This window comes from Podarcis melisellensis (assembly GCF_964234715.1).
Source record: "Podarcis melisellensis genome assembly, chromosome: 17".
Classification (NCBI taxonomy): Eukaryota; Metazoa; Chordata; class Lepidosauria; order Squamata; family Lacertidae; genus Podarcis; species Podarcis melisellensis.
The window spans coordinates 2,832,272-2,853,096 of NC_138534.1; the positions used below are offsets into that span (position 1 = coordinate 2,832,272).

The 20,825-nt window shown below is 40.4% G+C and overlaps 1 protein-coding gene and 1 long non-coding RNA gene across 4 annotated transcripts in view; one reads left to right on the top strand and one right to left on the bottom strand.

The window, feature by feature from the left end:
• Nucleotides 1-9,775: 9,775 nt before the first annotated feature.
• On the bottom strand, nucleotides 9,776-12,110 carry LOC309360342. Of its 2 annotated transcripts, none has more exons than XR_014164013.1 (3): nucleotides 11,988-12,006; nucleotides 11,505-11,812; nucleotides 9,776-11,255 (listed from the first exon to the last, which is right to left on the bottom strand). It is a non-coding gene; the product is annotated as an uncharacterized lncRNA (long non-coding RNA). The 2 variants fall into 2 exon arrangements; XR_014164014.1 differs by lacking the exon at nucleotides 11,988-12,006 and adding an exon at nucleotides 12,096-12,110 and having other exon boundaries at nucleotides 9,786-11,255.
• A 30-nt stretch (nucleotides 12,111-12,140) lies between these two features.
• The window catches only part of MECP2 (methyl-CpG binding protein 2), an 87,368-nt gene continuing 78,683 nt past the window's right edge, over nucleotides 12,141-20,825 (top strand). The window contains exon 1 of one of the 2 annotated variants that reach the window (XM_081894391.1): nucleotides 12,141-12,248. In XM_081894391.1, the coding sequence (XP_081750517.1) occupies nucleotides 12,214-12,248 (35 nt within the window). In that variant the 5' untranslated portion in view covers nucleotides 12,141-12,213. The remainder of the gene's footprint in view (nucleotides 12,249-20,825) is intronic. The other variant, XM_081894390.1, reaches the window with a different exon arrangement.

Genomic DNA, 20,825 nt, shown 5'->3' on the forward strand with positions numbered 1-20,825 from the left:
CCATTTGCAAAATATAAAGGGCATTCCGTTGCCAAAGGCATTCTGCCAACATTATTGCTGGAAGACAAACGTTATCAGGATACATAGAAATAAAATCCAGTTTTTGCAATTTAAATAAAACACTTTTCAATATATTTGCTTAATTTGCATTGTCTTGTTTGCAATAATAATGATTATAAAATAAAGTTTACTCTCCTAACTAGAGGGAGGAAAAAACTCTGATAGAGGAACTATCTTTGGGTGCCAGATGATTATGGCTGATTATGGACTTTTAAATGTGTTGGTAGGATGGGAGTTATTGATTTGTCTTTGTTTGTGTTCTCAGTTTGTATTTTTGTGTTGTGAATGACACTGTGATCTTTGAATGAAGGGTGGTATAAAAGTTTAATTAATTAATTATGTAGATACTGGGACCAGACAAGAGAGGCCCAATCACCTGCTGCTTTGTCTTTGCCTGATATGTACTCTTGGGATTTTACTTTTAATTATATATATGTGTGTATGAAATTTACATTCATCCCACTTCCTGAATTTGTAAAATCTTCAAACTGATTGTTGACATTTATTTTCACTGGGTACACATTTTAAAGCAAAGCCATAAGACCTATAAACTTGCTTGAGTATTGAAAGAGGAATGTAAGAATTTGTACAGTGAGTTAATTGTCCAGGGAAGTTCACAACCAGGGCAAGATCCACATAATACACATTCTGTGCTGCTGGTCTGAAATAATCAGAGATAATTTTAAAAACTGGCTTCATTTTTAGCCATCATAGCTCACAATCACAGATAGATCTTAACCCCCCTGACAGCACAATTTTATACAACTCTAATCAAAAGTAAACCCCACTGAGTTCAGTGATGTTTTATTCTCAGGCAAATGTGTACAAAATTGCACTGTAAATGAATCTAATTCTTTCCTAACCCTTCTATAGTACTGGACACAGGAAATCTTGTGGCAATTAATTGCTTTGGTCAACTCACCTTTTATTAATTGTCTTAATGGTGTTTAAAATGTGTTTTTAAGCAGCAATCCTGTAAAATTCCTGTGTGCAACACCATCTGAGTGCACAAGTGTTATGGTTTTAACAGTATGAATCTTTTTCTAAATAAAACAGTTGGAGTTTCCAATATACATTAATAGGGTTCATGGTGTGTTTACTATTTTTAGGTTGCTTTGGAATTTTTATATAGTTATGTGAGAATGATTAATTAACTTTTAGAATTAATGCATTTTGTACTTCCTATTACCAGTCAATTTCAACTGCAGTGCAAAATTGCTTTTTCCATTGTCACATCCCACTAATTTATTTTTACTTATTCTTGAATATGTATAAGCTTATTCTCCCCTTACCCAGCAGACGAAACCAAGTTGGACCCCATTTCCATAAGCACAGACCTGTAACTTAAAAAAACACAACTGCTTCTGCATTTTGCTTCTACTTTTTGAAGAGTTAATTTAAGCAATGAGATCTGTGCACATAAGCATTCATTGAAATGCATAATCAGCAATTATTATCAGAATCTAAATGTACATTGAAGTCACATAGTTTACCCACACTATTGTTTGATATGAAATATGCATCCAATTTATCCTGTGATAATTCAATTTATTCGGTGATATCCAATTTATCTTTGAAACTGTGAGGAAACACCCCTTGCTCCTAATGTAAACTACAGTGGTACCTCTGGTTACAGACGCTTCAGGTTACAGACTCCGCTAACCCAGCAATAGTACCTTGGGTTAAGAACTTTGCTTCAGGATGAGAACAGAAATCGCATGGCAGCGGCACGGCAGCAGCGGGAGGCCCCATTAGCTAAAGTGGTGTTTCAGGTTAAGAACAGTTTCAGGTTAAGAACGAACCTCCGGAAACAATTAAGTACGTAACCAGAGGTACCACTGTATCTGATATGGATTTGAAGAAAGTGAACCTTTCCTAATTTTATCTCTTGGAGGAGCAAGCTAACTCCTTTATGACTTTGCTTAAAATGTGAATTATATAGTCACTCACTTTATTTTATTTATTTATTTTTCCAGAATATGATATAGTTCTAATTGCAATTTGAATATTCAGAGTGGATACTCAGTTTTATTTGTACAGTTGAATTTCTCTAAGGCCTCTGCATCTCTATATAGCTCTATCAAAGTCAGCAGCTATAATGGAATAACAGTGCCCTCTGCTGCAGTGTTAGCTTTTCAGAAGGCAAACTATACATTTGCACATAAAGAACTTGCAATGAAGCAGTAATGATGGTGGTGGTGATCACAAATTAAAATCTGCCTTGGGAGGCTACAGCTTTGAATAGGGAAGGAAAATAGTAGAAAGCAGGGTCTGCTTAATTCTTTCTCTGCTGGCTGTTTTTCCTTCTCAGTATCTGTTTCCAGATATATGATAACCCAAAGTATGCATTAGGACTCCTGTAAGGAGAAACAGAGTGTGGTGTGGGTTAATTTTGAATGGAAAGAGAGTTGGCAGGGAATGGGTTAAGCACTTTCTTCCTCTAATCGCTCTAAAGTTTCATTAAAAACCAATGTGGTACACTTAATGTGAATCTTAACAATGCAGTTGACCTGGGCTCAGATTTGTGCCCTTATGATAGACAACAGAGAAAACTGGGGACAGGAGCCACTGCTAGAGAGAGCCCTGGAAATACTGGCCCTGCTGGAGACTCCTGCAGGCGGAGTATCCCCTTGAGCCAGCACCTGCTTCTCTAAATATAGTCCTGCCATCGTTTTCTCCTTCTCCTCAGAACTATGCACAATGCAGGAGGGTATCTTGCAACCACTATTCCACACAAGGAATGGAGGAGAAATTCAATTCAGTCCACATTTAAATGCAAACTTGCCTAATTTGCACATTCTGGCACAATATTTGTATATTAGGCAAAATTGCATTAAAATGTGTATATTAGGATAAATTCACCTTAAAATGTGGATTAATTTTTATGAGGATTAAAGAAATAATAAAGTATGCAAAGTGATGTGTAAAGGTAAACCAAAATTGAGAATAATGAGAAAGTGAAACCAAAATTGACATATACCCATTCACAGCTGGGGACAGCAGGAGACTCCCAAACCCTACAGCAGTAAATGTTTAAGAAATAGGATGTGGTCTCTTTAAGTTACAACTGTTTCCCTGTAGAATGGAAAGCTGGAGACAACCCTTTGTCTTCAAACCTAAACAGCTGGGAGGGAAATCTTCCTAGCTTGATTCCCTGAGTGTCCCTCCAGCATTCAGTCCCTTATTTTTATTTATATTATTTAATAAAATCTATATCTGTGGGTATAGGGTGGTATATTATTATTATTATTATTATTATTATTATTATTATTATTTTGTTTAAAAACCTCAAAGTGGTTTACAAAAGATAAAACATCAAAATCAAGAAAAACTTACTTATTCTCGGAGCTGGGCCATTTTGCAACCTGAGGCAAAACTCCCAGTGCCTCTGCACTCTGCCCTGCCAACACCTCCTGCTACTTGTCTCCTGGGCACTCATGGCTCACCTCAGCCAGGTGCCCAGCACCTGCAACTGCCAGGTACTCAAGCCTCCTCTTACTCCTCTGCTCTATGGTCACCCCACCCCCTGTCCACCATGGCCCTAGAATATGTTCTATGCTATGACTGTTTCAGAGTTGTGGGTGGAGTTGTTGTTTAATTGTATTTTTATTTGCTATAACCCACCCTGGAAACTTCTGGTGAAGGCCAGGTAAAATACATAATAAAAACAAGCTTGAATCTGTGTAAAGAAACCAAATAATGTGACTCTCTCTCCCCAAATTCATCTTTTCTCTTCTTCCTGAATTACTGTATACAAATAGTCTAAACTGATGAGTTCAGTGCATTCAAGAAAATTTAGTGGCCACAGTTTTAAAATCTGCCACTATAAATTGGTGATTGAATACTGTTGTATAACCACTTCCTAGTTTTTTATTTACTACAGTCAAGTTTATTGTTGTTACTATTTATAAAAATATATATGTACACTGTCAGCATCCTTTATTTCCTGTTGTAAAATATTTTTAGGTTGAGATGTACAGCTTGGTTGTGTCTTTCCACTATAGACTGGTACATACAAACCGATTCAAAACATAACAGAACGTAACCCCCGCGTAATTGGGGGGGGCACCTTATAAGAAGCTGCTGCAGGAGCAACATCATGGGAGGGGGAATTCTAGGACTAAGGTATAACTGTGAAGCTCCTTTGTTATTTTTGCTATTAAATGCCACATGTTGTTTAAGTGATGCTGTTATATTTATAGTATTGAAATGTGCATGTTTGTATGTTATTTTATATTTATTTTGCTAAGTTATTATGAAATTGTTGTGTTATTGTTTTGCTATGTTATGATATTGTTCCTATTTTATTGCTTTGCCATGCTATTATGAAACTGTTTTTGTAGTGTTTGAAATGTATCCCTGTTTCTTTGTTGTAAGCCACTTTGAGCATTTTGTGTGTGGAAAAGTGGCATACAAATAAAATGAATGAATGGATGGTTTATCTGATTCTCCCCCCCCCTGCTGCCCCAATGTGAGTTCAGTTTTTCACATTTCCACTTCAGTTTGCATTTTTTAAAAAATGTTCTCCTGAAAATTCATCAGCGCTGTGATTGCAAATTTCCATGCAATTTTGCCTAACATACACATTTTTGCTTAGCAATTTCCTTCAGAATAGTATGTTATTTTAAGCAATATATGCACTTTTACAGACATTTTACATCATTGTATGCATTTTTGTAAACCCTCCTTGGCTGAATAACTGCACTGCCAAATTTGAAGAAGTCTGAATTTTGAGAGATAGCCGGAGTTCGGTTTTCATATTGTTTCAGAGTGTGTGGATTAGATAAGTTTGCCTTTAAATGTCAATTGAATCAAATTTCATCCCTATATAATTTAGAATGGGGGTGTCAGAGAGAACCAAACATATACATTACAAGTTAAGATAGATGGTTTTGCTTATTTTTAAACTCAAAATATATCAAAATTGTAGGAAGCCCCATGTATCTGTAGACAAAAATGATATTTAAAACAAATAAATGGAAAATAAACAAAAAACTTTTAAAAAAGTAATTTTAATACATCACATCAAAAATAAAATATAATATGGAAAGTTTCATGTGTGACGATAGTTATTATTCTCTCTGCTGCTGGAGTGATGACTAATAGAACAATCCTAACCGTATCTGCTTCTATTAAGTAGGATTAGGACTATAGCCTAAATAACTCAAGAAAGTGGATAAGATTATATCTTATAATAAGATTTTAGGCTGCAATTAAAAAAAAAAAATAATTGCCCAAATGTAAAATGCCAATGTATTTAAGACATGTTACTGATCAGGAAAATACTTACCGTGATCACATATAGATTGTTAAATGAATGAATGAATGCAAACCTATGATCAAATAAATTTATCTCAGACAAAATATCCGGTGTATGGTAAGAAAATGCTTTTTAAATAAATAAATATTTATTAATTTCCATTATACAGTATAAACAATAGTTATAAAAAAGAAAAAGAAAAAGAAAATCCCAATTTACCCCCTTCCTCGCTTTAGGACAGATCAGTCTATTTCTGTCCAGTCTGTGATTTCAGTGGTTGCCATTCTTCAGGGTTATCAATAAAGTATTTTATAATAGGATGTCATATTTCAACAAAATTGTCTTCAACATTTGTGTTATTCAATGCACAAAATCTCTTTGTTATTTTTTCTGATATAGCAATTGACCATACATTCTGTGTATAGTGAGAAAATACTGAAACCATAATTATGATGTTAACATGATTGAAAACCAACCTTTGAGATTTGTTTAACTTTCTATGCTTAAAATGGTATGCCTATGTTGAATGGGGCCTGTTTATTAAAAATAATCCTATTGATTTTAATAGAATTAACAATATGCTCTCAATTTTTTTCAGTGCCATCTCCCTTAACAAGAAAAATATCACATATATAACAGCACTATCCCACCCCTCCCCGAAAGCTTGTGCCCAAATTCCCTAGCTGCTTTTTGAATTGTGGGAGTTAAAGAACAATGTTGGGCTTCTATTTGGGCATCTTCCGAGAAAATAAACTAAAAAAATGAGTGTGTACAGTTACTAAAATTTTATTTTTTTGAAAAAAATAGGTACTGTATCAAATGACTGTATTCTTTTAATACTGGGAAAGCAAAGGCTACTGTATCAATTTGCCAGTTATATTGCAGTGGCTGTTCCTTTACATTCCTTTACACAGAAGTTTGTTTGTTTCTTCTTTTATTTTTTAAAAACATATTTTAATATTTCACACACACACACACATTGAATATGCAAAAAAGGGGGGAACCACATACATACATAAAAAAAGAAAAAGAAAAAGACAAGTACCTCCAAAACAAACATTTTCAATTACACTTCTATGTAAGGAGTACAAGCTGTCTCTTTACGCAGAAGTTTGGAAGACATCAACTATACTAAGAATAACACAAATATTACAAAATTGTGAGATTATGTCATAATGGATAAACTGTCTGATTATAAGAACACAAGAAAAACTCCAAAACCAAAACATTATGCTGGTCAATATTGGTTTACTCTAATCAGACTGTAGAAACCTATGCATGTCTACTCTGAAGCAAGACCCACTGAGTTTAATGAGACGTACTCCCAGGTGAGTATAGGATTGCTGCCTAATACTGTAAAACCCAGTCTACATTTTCCCTTTGAATGCTGTCAGCTCCTTTTTCCTAATCTTCCATGTATAAATCTTGTGATTATGTCTGACTATTGCTTACATAGGTTTTATAGGCTGCTCACTTCTTACCTGTAATTAGTAATGGAGTTTAGTATTTTATTGAGCTGATTTTAAAAATAATAGTATTATGCCTTCTTCTGCTAGTGCTTATTTTAGTGTAATACTTTTTTGTTCTGATGTTTTTGTTAAATATGTTAAGTATATTTTTTCAAAGGTGTCTACAGTGGGTTTCAGCCATTAAAGGCACCCCATAAATACTTAAAATATATTATCATTGGAAATTTTAATATTTACTATTTTATTTTTATGGAATAAACATAAAATTATAGCTCTTTATGGTTTGTTCACCCTCCTCTCTCACACATTCAATATAAGGAACACAAAAATGTTAATAGTTAATCTTAAGGATAACATACCTTATTATTTTATTTCTACATAATAAAATTTTATATTCCTCATGGATGTAGTTTTGTTAGCATAGGAAGTTGCCTTATACAGTCTCAGACTATTGTTCCATTTAACTCAGCATTGTTTATCCTGGCTGGCAGTGGCAGTCCTGTGTTTTGGAAACGTCAGTTCAACTTCCTAGTTGACCCTTCATTTATGTGGTCCTCACTGCTGATATCAATTTAACCTCTTTATAGATATATTGCTTACTTTTTTTAGCAAAAGGTTGTTGCAATGATACTTTTAGGGGAAAAATAATTTATAACAGCTTAACTAGTTAACTATCAGAGCAATTAGGATGAGAAAATAACAAAAGCATATTCTAAACCTTATCTAGATTGTAGTATTTCAGATCATTCTAATCTGTTGATAGTGCAGCTCAATTTCTAGTGGTCTCAGTAACTTTATAACACTCTCCATCTTGACTTGTCCAGATTCCAGCCTATTGATGTTTCCTATTTGCCAGTCTCACTTATATTCCAGCTACTACACCCAACTTCTTAGCTGATCAAAAGAGCATTAGAACTTGGCTTAGTTTCTGGTTCCCCTCTGTTAAGTTTCAGTCTCCTTCAGAGCAGATTCACATCTTTGAACCACCTAGCAGGAATAGCTTTTAACTGGAAGGCAATCAGTTTATAAATAAAACCAAACACAGAATAAGTGAAAAGTTTAATTCATTTTTTCCCCAGCTACTGTTGATTGTAATTACCTTCTTATTATATTAAATACCTGTTTTAACTGTTTTGAATAGATATTTTTAATGTTTTATTTTATATTTTTGTAAATGGTTTAGAGGTGGCATTCTGTGGCCACTAAGCATGCTCAGTCTTACTGAACTCTTTAGGCTTCTCCCCAAACTTGCCCCCCCCCTATTTTTTTGTTTGCACTTTTGCAAACTTTGATGTTCTCTCAAGCCTGCTGATACCTCACTCTTGTGTTACAGATAGGTAGCCATGTTGGTCTGCCATAGTCAAAACAAAAAAAATTCCTTCCAGTTGCACCTTAAAGACCAACTAAGTTAGTTGGTCTTTAAGGTGCTACTGGAAGGAATTTTTTTTTGTTCTCACTCTTGTGTGTGCATGATGCTATTTTTATTACCTAAGGATCAATGATTTGAGAATTGAGTTTTCCATTTGTATATAGGATATGACCACCAAAGAGTACATGCATGTATGGAACCACTAGACTGAAGTGACTGAACTGTACAAATACATTATTTGTTTTATACACAATCTATGTTATGAAAGACTATAGATTGGAAGACATTTGATAGGAAATTATTTTTCTTTTAAAATTTCTATGTATGAGAAGGATGAGTTTTAGAAAAATAAAAGAGACAACATTTAAATGTTGTAAGTTGGGCCTAGTCTATGAAATAGGGTATTATATAAATAATAAAATTTAAAATATGAAAGGCAATTCCTTTTATTTGTGTAGAGACAAGGCAGCATTGCTGCACTTGTGCATGCTCATATTACAGACAATCATTGTGTGATCGAGTTGACATATTGTGTCCACTGACTGACCCAGGAGCGTTTATACAGCAAAAGTGGATGAGAGAATGTGGCTCCAATCTTAGTGAGGTCACGTTGAGAAAAACAGAGGCACTGGCATGTTTGTGGTCACACATGACTCTGCAGTAAACTTTTTGAGAATTGGTCAACTTTGGTATCGTAATGAGAATGGGTTGTAATTGCTTTTCTGGAAAGCTTGTATGTTTGAACAACTGCATGAGAGTCTAGAATTCAACAGGGGAGGCTTTTTCTGGAAAGTATGTACATTGAGGGGAGAAACTCACCTGCTGGATTTTTGTTTTGTCTCTTGTTTTGTTAAGGGTTCAAAAGCCTTGTAAAAAAGAAATGTTGGTAACACTAAGTTGCAAGGCCATTAGGTAAGGAGTGGGCAGGCTTGGTGGCAAACTGTTGAAGTACTGAGTTGGAAACACTAGGAACAGAAGGAACAAATCTGGTGCTTGCTATTCATCTGTTTTAAAAATAATAATATACACCCCTCTGATAACTAGAAGTGGCAACCCTACTGTGAACCACTATGTGACTTTAAGTGGCTGCTTTACCCTTTAGCCTCACTGAAGGGGACAGAAAGGAGACCGAGTGTGTAGAATTGCTTTTATATATAGACTTAAAGGTCAGCACAGTCTTGATTCACCTGGGACATTCCCATTTTTTTGTGTGAATCTCTGGCAAATTGTCTCATGAAAGTACTGGGATTTATGGCTGTATAGAAGCTGGTGCCACATTCTAACTACTTGGCAGAAGCTGCAAAGGGAGCAATTAAAACTTATTTTATTGTTTTTATTCCACTTCTGCCTGAAAGGCACTAGGGGCAGATGCAACTATAGTTAATACACATGGCAAGTCACGGGGATGGGAGCTTACTCTTGTTTTCCATACTTTCCACCCCCTTCAAGTCCTGGTCATGACTGCATGCTTCGCTGAAGTGAGGCTCAGGCAAGGAGCTGTCCACCATGGGACGCTACTATCAACCTGGCCAGATTGCCTACTGCTGGCAGCATTATGCAAGCCCTTCACCATCCCTGCCACTGAGTTTTCTTTCCCCTCCTTTTCCTGCAAAAGGTACAAAAAAATTGTGGCATATAAAATACTGTAATATCAAATGTATTATGGCATAAGGATAAATGCATTTCTTGCTCGTTTGTGCTGACTAACCCTTTGTAAGATAGTGAATACATTTTTGGATCAAACAACAATATGTATAAGGTTTTGATTTTGAAGGATTCCTTCCTTCACACATTCTCACTTTTGCATGCACATTCTTCCTTTACCCTTCTTCCTGTCTGGGATGAACTTATGTGGGGCTGTTTTGATATTTCTACTTTGTTTTGGATCATAGAATTATAGTTAGAAGGTTGTCAATTAAAATTAAGTAGATAAGGTTTGTGTCACATGGCATTCTTGGAAAACCCATGTGGCTTCTTGTAAACAATCCTCATAGAGCGATTGCTTAATAATCTGTTGTATAATTTTGGTTGGTGTCAACATCTGGCTGACTGTTGTGTATTTTCCTGGATCTGCCTTTCCCTCATTTTTTAAGATAGCCCTACAACTTAGTTCAGTGTAAATTGTGTTGTTGATCTCAAAATACTTGGTTGAAGTTTAGCTATAGCAGTTATGTATGAAGTCTAAGTTACACTGCTACCGCAACTCTGCCAATAACTCAAAGAGCTTGAAGCTGCAGCCCTATACATGTCTATTGAAAAGTAAGTCTGATTGGGTTCAATGAGAATTACGGTACTTCCAATTATGTGAGTTTAGGATTGCAGTCTAAATTAAACTTTACAAGTGCATTTCATTGTAATGATTGTAATACTTTTAATGTATGTCCTTTTACTACTAATTCACCATGGCAGTCAGAAGTTTGATGCCACATAATAAACAGATCAATTTTTAAAGACAAATACATTTATTTCAAACCATAATTTTATAAATATATTTGTTCATCACTACAAAGGATTAAATAAGTAAATTTTACTGTATGAGTAGTTTCAATACTTTTACCAGTGAATATATACTAGTATATAAGGAAGCAACAAGCACAGCCTCTGAATCTTGATGCAAAAATAAGGGTTTTATAAATACAGATGCACCCCTATTTTCATCTTTGGCAACAGCTTCCAGAGGGATACCTGTATTTCATCTGTTTACCAAAGGAAAACTTAAGCTACCACATGGTTGTTATTTTCAACTTTGAAATGTTAGACGGCATGCATAGATTTTCTCTGCATTCTCCATCTATAATTGTAACATGGTTACTTCCCCCTTGAGATCTGTGAGCAAAATCATGCTACATCTGCAGCACAGCACAGAGCAAGGTCCATATACTTATCTGCGTTGAATCTGTTCCTGGCAATCATGATATTGCAGATGCTGTGCTCAAGGTACTTGGGCCTGAGCGGCTGTTTTGACTGTTTTGGTTGTTAACAAAAATTGCTTACATGATATGATTTTCTTTCAGATGCCTGGAACATATCAGGCAAGGCAGTTGGCTTGCATTCATGTAAGGAGTAGAAAATACGTTGAGACTGTGTTGCTATTTTACTAGAAGACAAGAGTGCAATATTATGAGGGAAGATTTAATATGTTGGTGCTGCTGTTTCAACATGATAGCTGGGCACTTATCTTTGACTACCTGTATATTTCAGGAACCATCAAAAGGCTTTAAATGAGTGACCGAATTAGTGGGGAGGGATGGAGGAAGGTGGCCTTAGCGCGGCAATATAGTAACTGAGGGAGAGCCATGCCAGAAGACCTTGGTGTTCTAGGCTGCACACATGGCCAGATTGATACATTATTGCACCTGAGGTGAACCACAAAGCTCTCCTTCGGGATCCGCTGCTCCTGTGGATTCTGCTGTCCGAGGCAACTGCCTCACCGGCGGGCCAGCCTGGCTGCACCCACATTCCAGCGGGCATGGTGGTCCTCACGGGGTGAGTAATGGCTGCAGAAACATGACCTTGGTATAACTCGATGGGCCCATTCAAGACCAAGTAACCGGCATGGTCTTGGCATACATTGTCAGTGTTTGGAAGGTGCTTCGCCCTGAGAAGGCCAGTATCCTCCGTACCCACGCAGAAAGGGGAGGGACCGCTGAGGCACTTCGAGAAAAGGGAAAGGAAAAAACCGTTAGATCCGTTACATTTCAAAAAGCCTTTTACCCGCAACTCTGCACCGCCCTCTTCGTCCGTGAATGATGAACCAACGGGCCTATCATTAGGCAGACAACATTCACGAACCAATCAGAGGCAGCGCGGGCACCTGTCCCCCACCCACTTTTTATCGTTGTTACTGACAGCACTTCCCGCCAATTCTAACGGCCGCCGGGAACAGGGCAGCCTCGCCCGTGTAGAAGAGCACCGGCCAATAGTTCCGTGAAGGTACCCTGAGTGATGGGAATCGGCATCCAATTGCAGCGAAGAGGGCGGGGTCTGGCTCTCCGGGTTTCCTCTCCGGCTCGGTTTCCCCCCTCCCCCCCCGCGGGTTTTTCGCTGCGAAGAAAATGGCGGCGGCGCCGAGCGGAGATGAGGAGAGACTGTGAGTGACCCGGGGAGAGGGGGTGGGGAAGAGCCGGGCTGGACCATCGCACCACTTGCGCAGGGGGCTCGGGCGGGACCATGGCCAGCGCCGGGGAGGGCGGCGGGGCGGCGCGGCGGGGCTGCGGCCGCTGGCTTCTCTCGGCTGGCAGTCGCTCCTCCTCCCCTTTCCCTCTGCGCGCCCAGGGCCTCGAGTGCGTCACAGCGATCCCCTCTGCCCAGTAATGGGAGGGGCGAGGAGGAGGGCGCGGGGCGCGCCCCCGGAGGGGGGCAGGGGAGGGGAGGGACTGGCGTGGGGCGCGCGCTTGAGGTCAGAGGTGGCCTGTGCCCGCTCCCTGGTGGCATCTGCCAGCCGTGGCCCCTCATCCTGCATCCCTGCCGTGGCCCTCTTCCTTTGGCAGGTGCCTTGCCCGCCCCAGTCCCTCTGTGGGGCACCTCATGCCAAGTTGCCCAGCCCGCCCTGGGACCTCAGGTGATGGGGACACCTGGCAGCCTGCTTCTGAGGCCCTCTATCTCCATCTCTCACTCCGCTTGCTTATACCCCATCGTTGCCGACAGAGAGTGGGCAGCGCAGTGGGCAGAGTGTGCGTGTCCCTGTAGGCTGTGTGTGGTTTGGGCCTCCCTCAGCATAAGCTGGTGCCTCTGCCCATTTTCTTCACTTTCTTTTTCTGGGTTGTGCAGCAAGGAGGATTGGGCTCCATCCCAAGTGCCATGGTGCCCAGTGTGTGTGTGTGTGTGTGTGTCTCTTGCTTGACTCACCTGTTCATTTCCACTGAGCAAAGCGGTGGTGAGGATTGGGGTTAGCAAGTTCAAACCTCCTCACTGCATCACGCAGAAAGTGAGGCAGGGCAAGGAAACAGGGTTGGTGGCTGATGGCTTGCTATGGGTTGGCTTACTGGGCCCTGTCCTTTGTGCCACCCCACTCAAAGAGAAAGAGTAAGCACCTTGGCAGGGCCTTCTAGATGGCTGACAACTAACTGGAAGCAGACATGAACTTTCATTACAGCCACGACTTGCCCAATCTGCCTGGTCTCCTTTCCCAGAGCTGGTGGATGAGTAAGGGCAGTGGCTGCTCCCCTACACCCTTACTCAGGGTGGTACAGAAGTGGCAGCTGTCTGTCTTCACTGCCCTCAGAGAGAGAATATGCAAGCAAGAGGAGGTGGTAGCTGCTTCTTGCAAGAGTAGTGATTGCCTTCAGACTATCACCATCATTGCTTTTGCTCTGGGAGGCTCAACCTCAGGGTAAGAAGCTTCTTTGGTCCATCAGTGTTATTGTATTTGGCATGACATAGTCAGTATGGCCAGTCATCAGGGACGGTAGGAATTGTAGTCCAGCAACATGGGGAGCACAGGTTCCCGATCCCTGATCCACCCACTTATTTCCTCTCTCTCTAGGGTAGGTGTGGAGAATTGGGCCCAATGCATCTTCCCAGAATGAATGAGCAACCAGAAACGATTGTGTTTTTTAAAGCACAACTGCCAACTCTGCTTACTTGCTTGCTCTCCCTCTTTTTTGGGTTGTACAGTTGGGCTACCTGGGCTGATTTCTTGCAGCTACACCACCAGTAGAAAGATAACTGATGCAGAACTTGCCCTATCTATGATGTCCCTTTGAGTGCTGGATCCAGTGCCACTGGCAGTGTGAGCATGTTCATGTTTGGTCAGCGGCAGCAGCTCACACTGCCTGACTTGGCAGTATCCAGCCTTCCCACCATTCTGCTTAAACAGAGAGTGTGAGCAAGCAGAATGATTGGGAAGTGGTTGCTTCTGCCTTATGTGGCTGTGCACGCACTTTTGGCAGCCCTGTTGGCTCCAGTTCTCCCTGCTGTGTAGTCCAGAAAGAAAGGGCAAGTGGATATCTTCTTGTTCACATAAACTTTTTCGTTGGGCTGCCCAGCAGACGTGGCCCTTACTGTTGCACCTTCCAGAGAGAGAGAGAGAGGAGGAAGTAATTGGAGGCAGAAGCAGTGGTTCATTGGTTGAGGGTCGAACCAACTGTGCATGTGCTTATTAAACACAAACTTTACAGTCCGTTTTGAAAATTGGGTGAGGGAGGTAACCTTTAATACTAAAAGCATTTGGGTGATGAGAATTAACTCTCTTCCCCTGCTTTACTTTCCTTGCCACTTATCTTAAAGATTTTTTCCTTCCTAGCCCATTCCCAATATAGCAAGTTTGCTGATTGGGAGAAAAAGTCAAAGCAATGAAGCCCAGCAAGGTAGGGACAATGCGTGGTTTGAATTTTGTTCCCATTCCACTTGCACATTTTTTGGTATTAAAAATAAATTCCTCCATTCATGCTTTATAGCCAGACAGGCAAACACGTATTTCAAAAACACATGGGCATCTATTTTGGCCCTTGTTAGTTCATGTTTGTGGCCTGGCCTGTGCCACTTGTCCTCTGCCTCTGAGCGGGAAGGGGAAAGTAGGTGTCACTCTATTTATGGTAACTGTCATTTTCTTTGTACTTTGATGTTGTCAATCCTCAGATGTCATGATTACCAATTCTTTACCAATTCTTTGATGTCCTCTCATGTTAGCTGTCTTGTGTGATCACAACATTTCAGTCACAAAACAACTATATGCGGTCTGTAGGTATATGGAGAGGGATAAAAACTGGCCTTCATCCTTTTTCCCTTCTTTTTTTTTTTTTGCCTTCACCGCTTGTGCTTTGGCACTAGGGGAAAAAATATCACTAATGATTTTATCCTGAGTAACTTTTGAAATAAATTGTGTTGTTCACATAAGTTATTTAACACTTATTATCTGCTTCTGTTATGTATTGGCTTTGCAGGTATTATCCTATCCTTGCTTAAATTGGCCACAATTTTTTTAAAAAATCCTAGTTGTCAAACTATTTATTTGCAACTTTTCCTACCCAGTCCATAATATCACTGCTTGCTCTTTGTAAACCAGGTTCCCAGTGCTATTGTAGTTTTGGTTGATAGTTGCTTCTCCAATTACATCCTCTCCTAGCTCAAGACAACTGAGTGTGCTTATGTCAGACATTGGAGTGGTACAATCATGTCACCTTCACCCTTATGGTTTTAGGTGGCATTTCCATCCTTCTCCTCATAAAACCTTATAAGCACTGCAGTGCATCTGCTTCATGTTGTGCATATATTCCAAACATAAGTTGGCTATGAATGTTTGCTGCTTCCTTGTGTTAAAAGATCTGCCCCACCTTATCTCGCATAAATCTCTGTACAGTGCTACAAATGTATGTCCTGGAGCCTTTGTTTACTGCATGGTGAAGATTTTGGTGTGAAACAAAAGGTGTGGCTTCTAGTAGGGTGCTCATATAATTCATTTGATATATCAGGAGTTTTGTGTTTCTCGCCAAGTTTTGCAGAGAGAAATTTGTAAAAACTTCAGGCACTTTTCACAAGTGAGGCAGAGGTCGTAAGTTTGGGGGAGGTATTTTGAGAGTAGGCTTTTTGTGAAATGTTAATTTAAATTTTGTGTGAGACCTTGTCTATCCAGGTATTGAATCTTAATGCCATGTTTCACATCTAACTTGTCTAAAGAACTCAGTTTTACACAGGTATGTTAGTGTTGATGTGGGAAAATCTCTGCTCTCCCATAGGGTTGTAGCTACGCCCAAAGTAAAATACCAGTGCCCTGGGGGACATGATAGATTAAGATCATGAAATTGCTGTGTTGTGAACACTAATAATATGCACGCTTGTAGTGTCATAGGAAGGTGCATAAAATACAAAATATTTGTGACTCATTTTCTGCTGAGCATGCCTCTGGTAGAAATTAGAGGTGGGTGGGGCACTGGGGGTACTCTTCTTTCTCCCCCCCCCAAGAATTTCAGTTTCAGTTCTTATACCTTTAACAGCTGCTTAGCAGGTCCCTTGTTTCCTTTTCTATTTGTTTGCTTTGTGCCACCCATTCTCAATTAAGTGATGTCTCAAACTGTTGCTACTTTGGTTCATGTTTGTATTTGTTTATTAAAAAGCACTTGTAATATTGGTGCTCTTTATCTGGTTGGAAATTTATTGTTTATTTGAGGATTTCTAGCCTACTCTTCATTAGAATAATTCTAGAGTGGTAGTAGAATATAAAATATAATTACATGATAAAACCAAATTTAGATAAAAACAATATAACCTTAAAACAACAGCAACAAACAGGTTCTGCAAGGGCAAGCGTACCCATGTCCACCAAAGACTTGAGCAAATAAATGTGTTTTAACTGGTGCTGCAAATGCATCAGGATCAACACCAGTTAAACTGGAGAGAGTTTTCTATAATTGGGATGTTATTATTGAAAACATTATCTGACATGTTGCTGTGAAGCAAATGTTTGGCCTATGTGGCACTGTTAAGAGGGTGCCCCCTTTGGATTTTTTTTGGGGGGGAACACCCTTTGGCTCTATTTGGTGATACTCTGCTTCCTAGTGAACATTGTACTGGCAAATTGTTGAAGCGGGTGCTCCTTCACTTGCATCTGATTTGTCAGTGCTAGCAGAATTTGAAGGATGGATTTCTCTGCCTGTAAACTTTCCGCAGAAGTTGCCTGTACTACATACCCATCATCTATAGCAGTGTTTCCCAACCGGTGTTCCGCGGCACACTAGTGTGCCGCGAGACGTTGCCTGGTGTGCCGCGGGAAAAATTAAAAAATTCGAAAGATATCCGGAGAGGCGGCCTTCAGGCGAGTTTTAATTTTAATTTTCCTTCTCCCACTTAATGCCCCACGCTCGCCCGAGCAGCTTGCAGTCCTCGGTAACCACGGCGACCCGAGGGAGGGGAGGGAACAGGGAAGTCGAGGGCGGCGGCGAGCCGCGATGATGTCAGTGGGCCGCGCCGCCTCGCCCTGGCACGGTGTGAGAGCCCCGGCTAGTGGCGCGAGCTTCGGAATAAGTGGGATCCGTGTGCGCGAGACCGAGATCGCGGGTAAGGAGCTCAGCCCTGGGCAGGAGGAAGCGGGGCCGCGCGTGCGGGCCACATCCCCACAGAGAGCGAGCCTCCCCCGGCCCACCATTCCGGGCAGGTCCACTTGCATGAGGGGGCGGCGATGGCGACGGCCGGCAGCTTGCCTGCAATGCCATCCCTCGAGCAGGCGAGGAGCCCGGAGGCTACCAGATGCGAGTCCTCTTTCCCACCCTGCTCGGGAGTCCAGAGCACTTGGTCGCATTCAGGATCTAGAGTGGGGAAGCGGGGCTTGTGTCTGGGCTGGACACATTGGGCTGCCTGTGCTGCTCGACCTGCGGGGAGAAATCAGGGTGGGAGTCACGACCGTGAGGCAGGGCTGCCAAGTGTGGCAGAAGAGGACACGGCCGTCGCACCTGTCCTTAGGTAGGAGCTTCTTCCGTGTCGACCTGCTGCCCTAAAGTCTTGGCTTTTTTCTTGGCTTTTTGGCGGTTGGCACAGAAGGAAGGCAAGGAGGAGGGGAAAAAATTGAAACTTACACTTTCGTGCGTCCCTCCCGGCGTGACGCTGCGCGCTGACGTCACGGGGCTGTAATGGTGGTGTGCCTTGAGATTTTTTTCATGAAACAAGTGTGCCTTTGCCCAAAAAAGGTTGGGAAACACTGATCTATAGGAATAACTCCTTGCAGGACCCTCCTGGTGATCCCAGGATGTCTGTTAGTAGAGGCAGTGTGTTTCCCCCTTCCCTAAATACGCTGAATCTACTCAGAGGTCAGATGCACACAAAAGGTATAAAGAGAAGGATGAAGGATGATCTTCAACCATTTTGCCCCTTTACTTGAAGTAGGGAAAAATAGCAAGAGGATTGTTTAATTAATTAATTAATTACATTTTTACACCACCCTACATCTGAGGATCATAGGGCAGAATATTAAAATACAAAATACATAACAAAGTAATAAACAAAAACAATATCCCCTGCACACATATAGGGTTAGTCCTAAGTAATGTCCTGTTGTCATCCTGTCATCTTGGGTGTCTTATACCAGTCTTCTATTTTTGAGGTTGAGCTTTCCAGACCCTACATACGCTGTCATGTGTGTGCTCCCTGGGTTGACTGATAGCCTGCTGTAGATTGAGGAGACTTCTATAGCAGAGAACTTTCAAATACTACTCTTTAATTCCATAGTATCAAATCTGGGATTGGAAAAATCCTGATTGCCCAGAGGCCTAAGTAATCTGACGATAAATTACAGTTCTGTTCAGATTCTTGGAACGAATGTTATGAATATGCCAAATTTATGTCAGTTCCTTTTATCTCAGCCCTACGACATGGAAATATGACTAATATATCTATCTGTCTATCTTTCTTTCTATCTATCTTTCTATCTATCTATCTATCTATCTATCTATCTATCTTTATATTAAATACTGTGTCATGAGATAAATTAGCAAAGAATCAATTTTTGTGGAAAACTGGGCTATTGGTTTAATCATGGGGTTGTTAATGATTTGTGTAAAATCTAGTGTGTTGTCATAATGATGGCAGTATATGGCTTCAGTCATGGACTCACAATTATAATTCCTCAGTCACATCCACAAATGCCTCATACTTGGTGTGATCCAGATATCAAAGTAGAGCTGGCTGTGATTGCAGATTGACCAAGAATCTTACGTTGCTCATTTAGAAGCTGCAGTTGTGGGAAACTGTATATGTGCCTTTTACATGAAGAGCTGCTTATATAATTTACAACAACAGTGTATCTGGAATTGTGTCTTCCTATATCTAAGTGTGAATTAGGTGACCAGTTTATTTTTCTCATTCCACTTCCTTATAACTCACCCCATCCCCACCCTTTGTTTCTAAGTCAAATATATTGGTCCAGTCTCTTGTAGCTAATATAGCAATTTCTCTTATTGTAGTATGAAGACTGTAGTATGAGGGTTGTACCTTTTCACTGGAACATCATTTAAGATGCAAAGTAATTTTTCAGTTGCTGGGCTAAAATATGTGACAAAGACAAGTACAGACAAGTGGATTTAAAACATACTGAGCACTGTTTTCACATGTGTATTAAATTAGTGTCTATGTAGAAATATGTTGAGTAACACAGAAGGTAACACAGCAATATTAAATATTTGAAGGAGAATATAAACTATTTCAGCAAATAAAGGGTATAATGTAAGGTACTTGGTCTTACAATAAAACCAGTTGTCATATACTATTGCATGTAATGCTAAACCATGGTCAAGCACAAATCACAGCGAGCCCCTACTGTTGTTGTCCTCTGGCATAGCTATGAGGGAATTTTGGAAGCTTCCATTTCTCTTTTAGATTAAGCCCAGTTCAGCATTATGCCTGAACCCTAAATTGTTATTAATCTTAACTATAAGTGAAAGCAAGCCAGCTTTGTAAACAATGGTTTGAGGTTAACTTATTTCTTCTAACCCAGGGCGGTCCAACTTTTGATACCAAGTGGACCGCAAGAGTACTTTGACACGCACACTGCCTTGTCATGTGAGGGGGAGCGGGGCCAAAATTTGATACCCACACACTCAGTCCATGCACTTTCCTCCCAAAGCTGTCTAAGCGAGGAAGCCGGCTTTGGGAAGGAGTAGTAAGGCACTGGCAGCATCCTGGAGCCCACCCAACTCCTTCCCAAAGCTGGCAAAGTGCTAATTAGGCTTTGGGAAGGAGGTTGAAGGACACTAGGACCTTGCCAGAGCCCTCAAACCTCCTTCCCCAATCCCAGCACCTCGCTTAATGGCTTTGGAAGACAGCACAAGGGCTGGGGGGGGGGTGACATATGTTGCTGAGGGCCACACAAAAATACATTGCGGGCCACATGTTAGACCACCCTGCTCTAACCACAGTAAAAACTGCATTTTTCTTGGATTTGATGTCATAGCAAGCTGTGGGTAATCTAAAACAGAAGCTAAAGCTTCTTCAATCTTCATGGTTGTACGTGAGGATGGGGTGGAATGTGCACAAGCCTGAGATTCATTGTGACCTGCTCTTATAACACTAAACTTTGGCGACTGAGGCTAAATTCCATTGTACAGTTCCCTCGCACAATTGGATGTACCGAGACTATGATCTATCTGCCATATCATATATGGTAGCACTTGAGAAATCAAACCAAATCTTTCGGAATTTAGATTTTGACAAATGTTTAATAAGTGAAAGAGTGAGTGCAGGCAGTATAGAGATTCACTTACAGTAACTCTTTAATAATGGAGTCAAAGTTGTGGTCTTATTCCTTAAGGATGCCCACAGGGGGTTGAAACGGTTCAGGCCAAACTTGAGTGCTTGATTTAGACCTGAAGGCATTGAATGTAAACGTTTTCCTGTAAACACTAATGATCAGATTCATAGCTTTGTCCGTAGGCCATGAGATTGTAGATTTTATCCTTAGTGGGTGTAACCCCAAACAATACTCATATCGCCCCCAGCATTGTGTCCCTCTGCCCCAAGACAAAGTTGGCATGATTTATTATTATTATTATTATTATTATTATTATTATTATTATTATTATTATTATTATTTTATTTATACCCTGCCCTCCCCAGCCAGAGCCGGGCTCAGGGCAGCTAACACCAGTAAAATGACAATAAAAACATAATGGGGGGATTAAAATACGGGTTAAAATACAATTTAAAATGCAGCCTCATTTTAATAATAGCCCATAGATCAAAA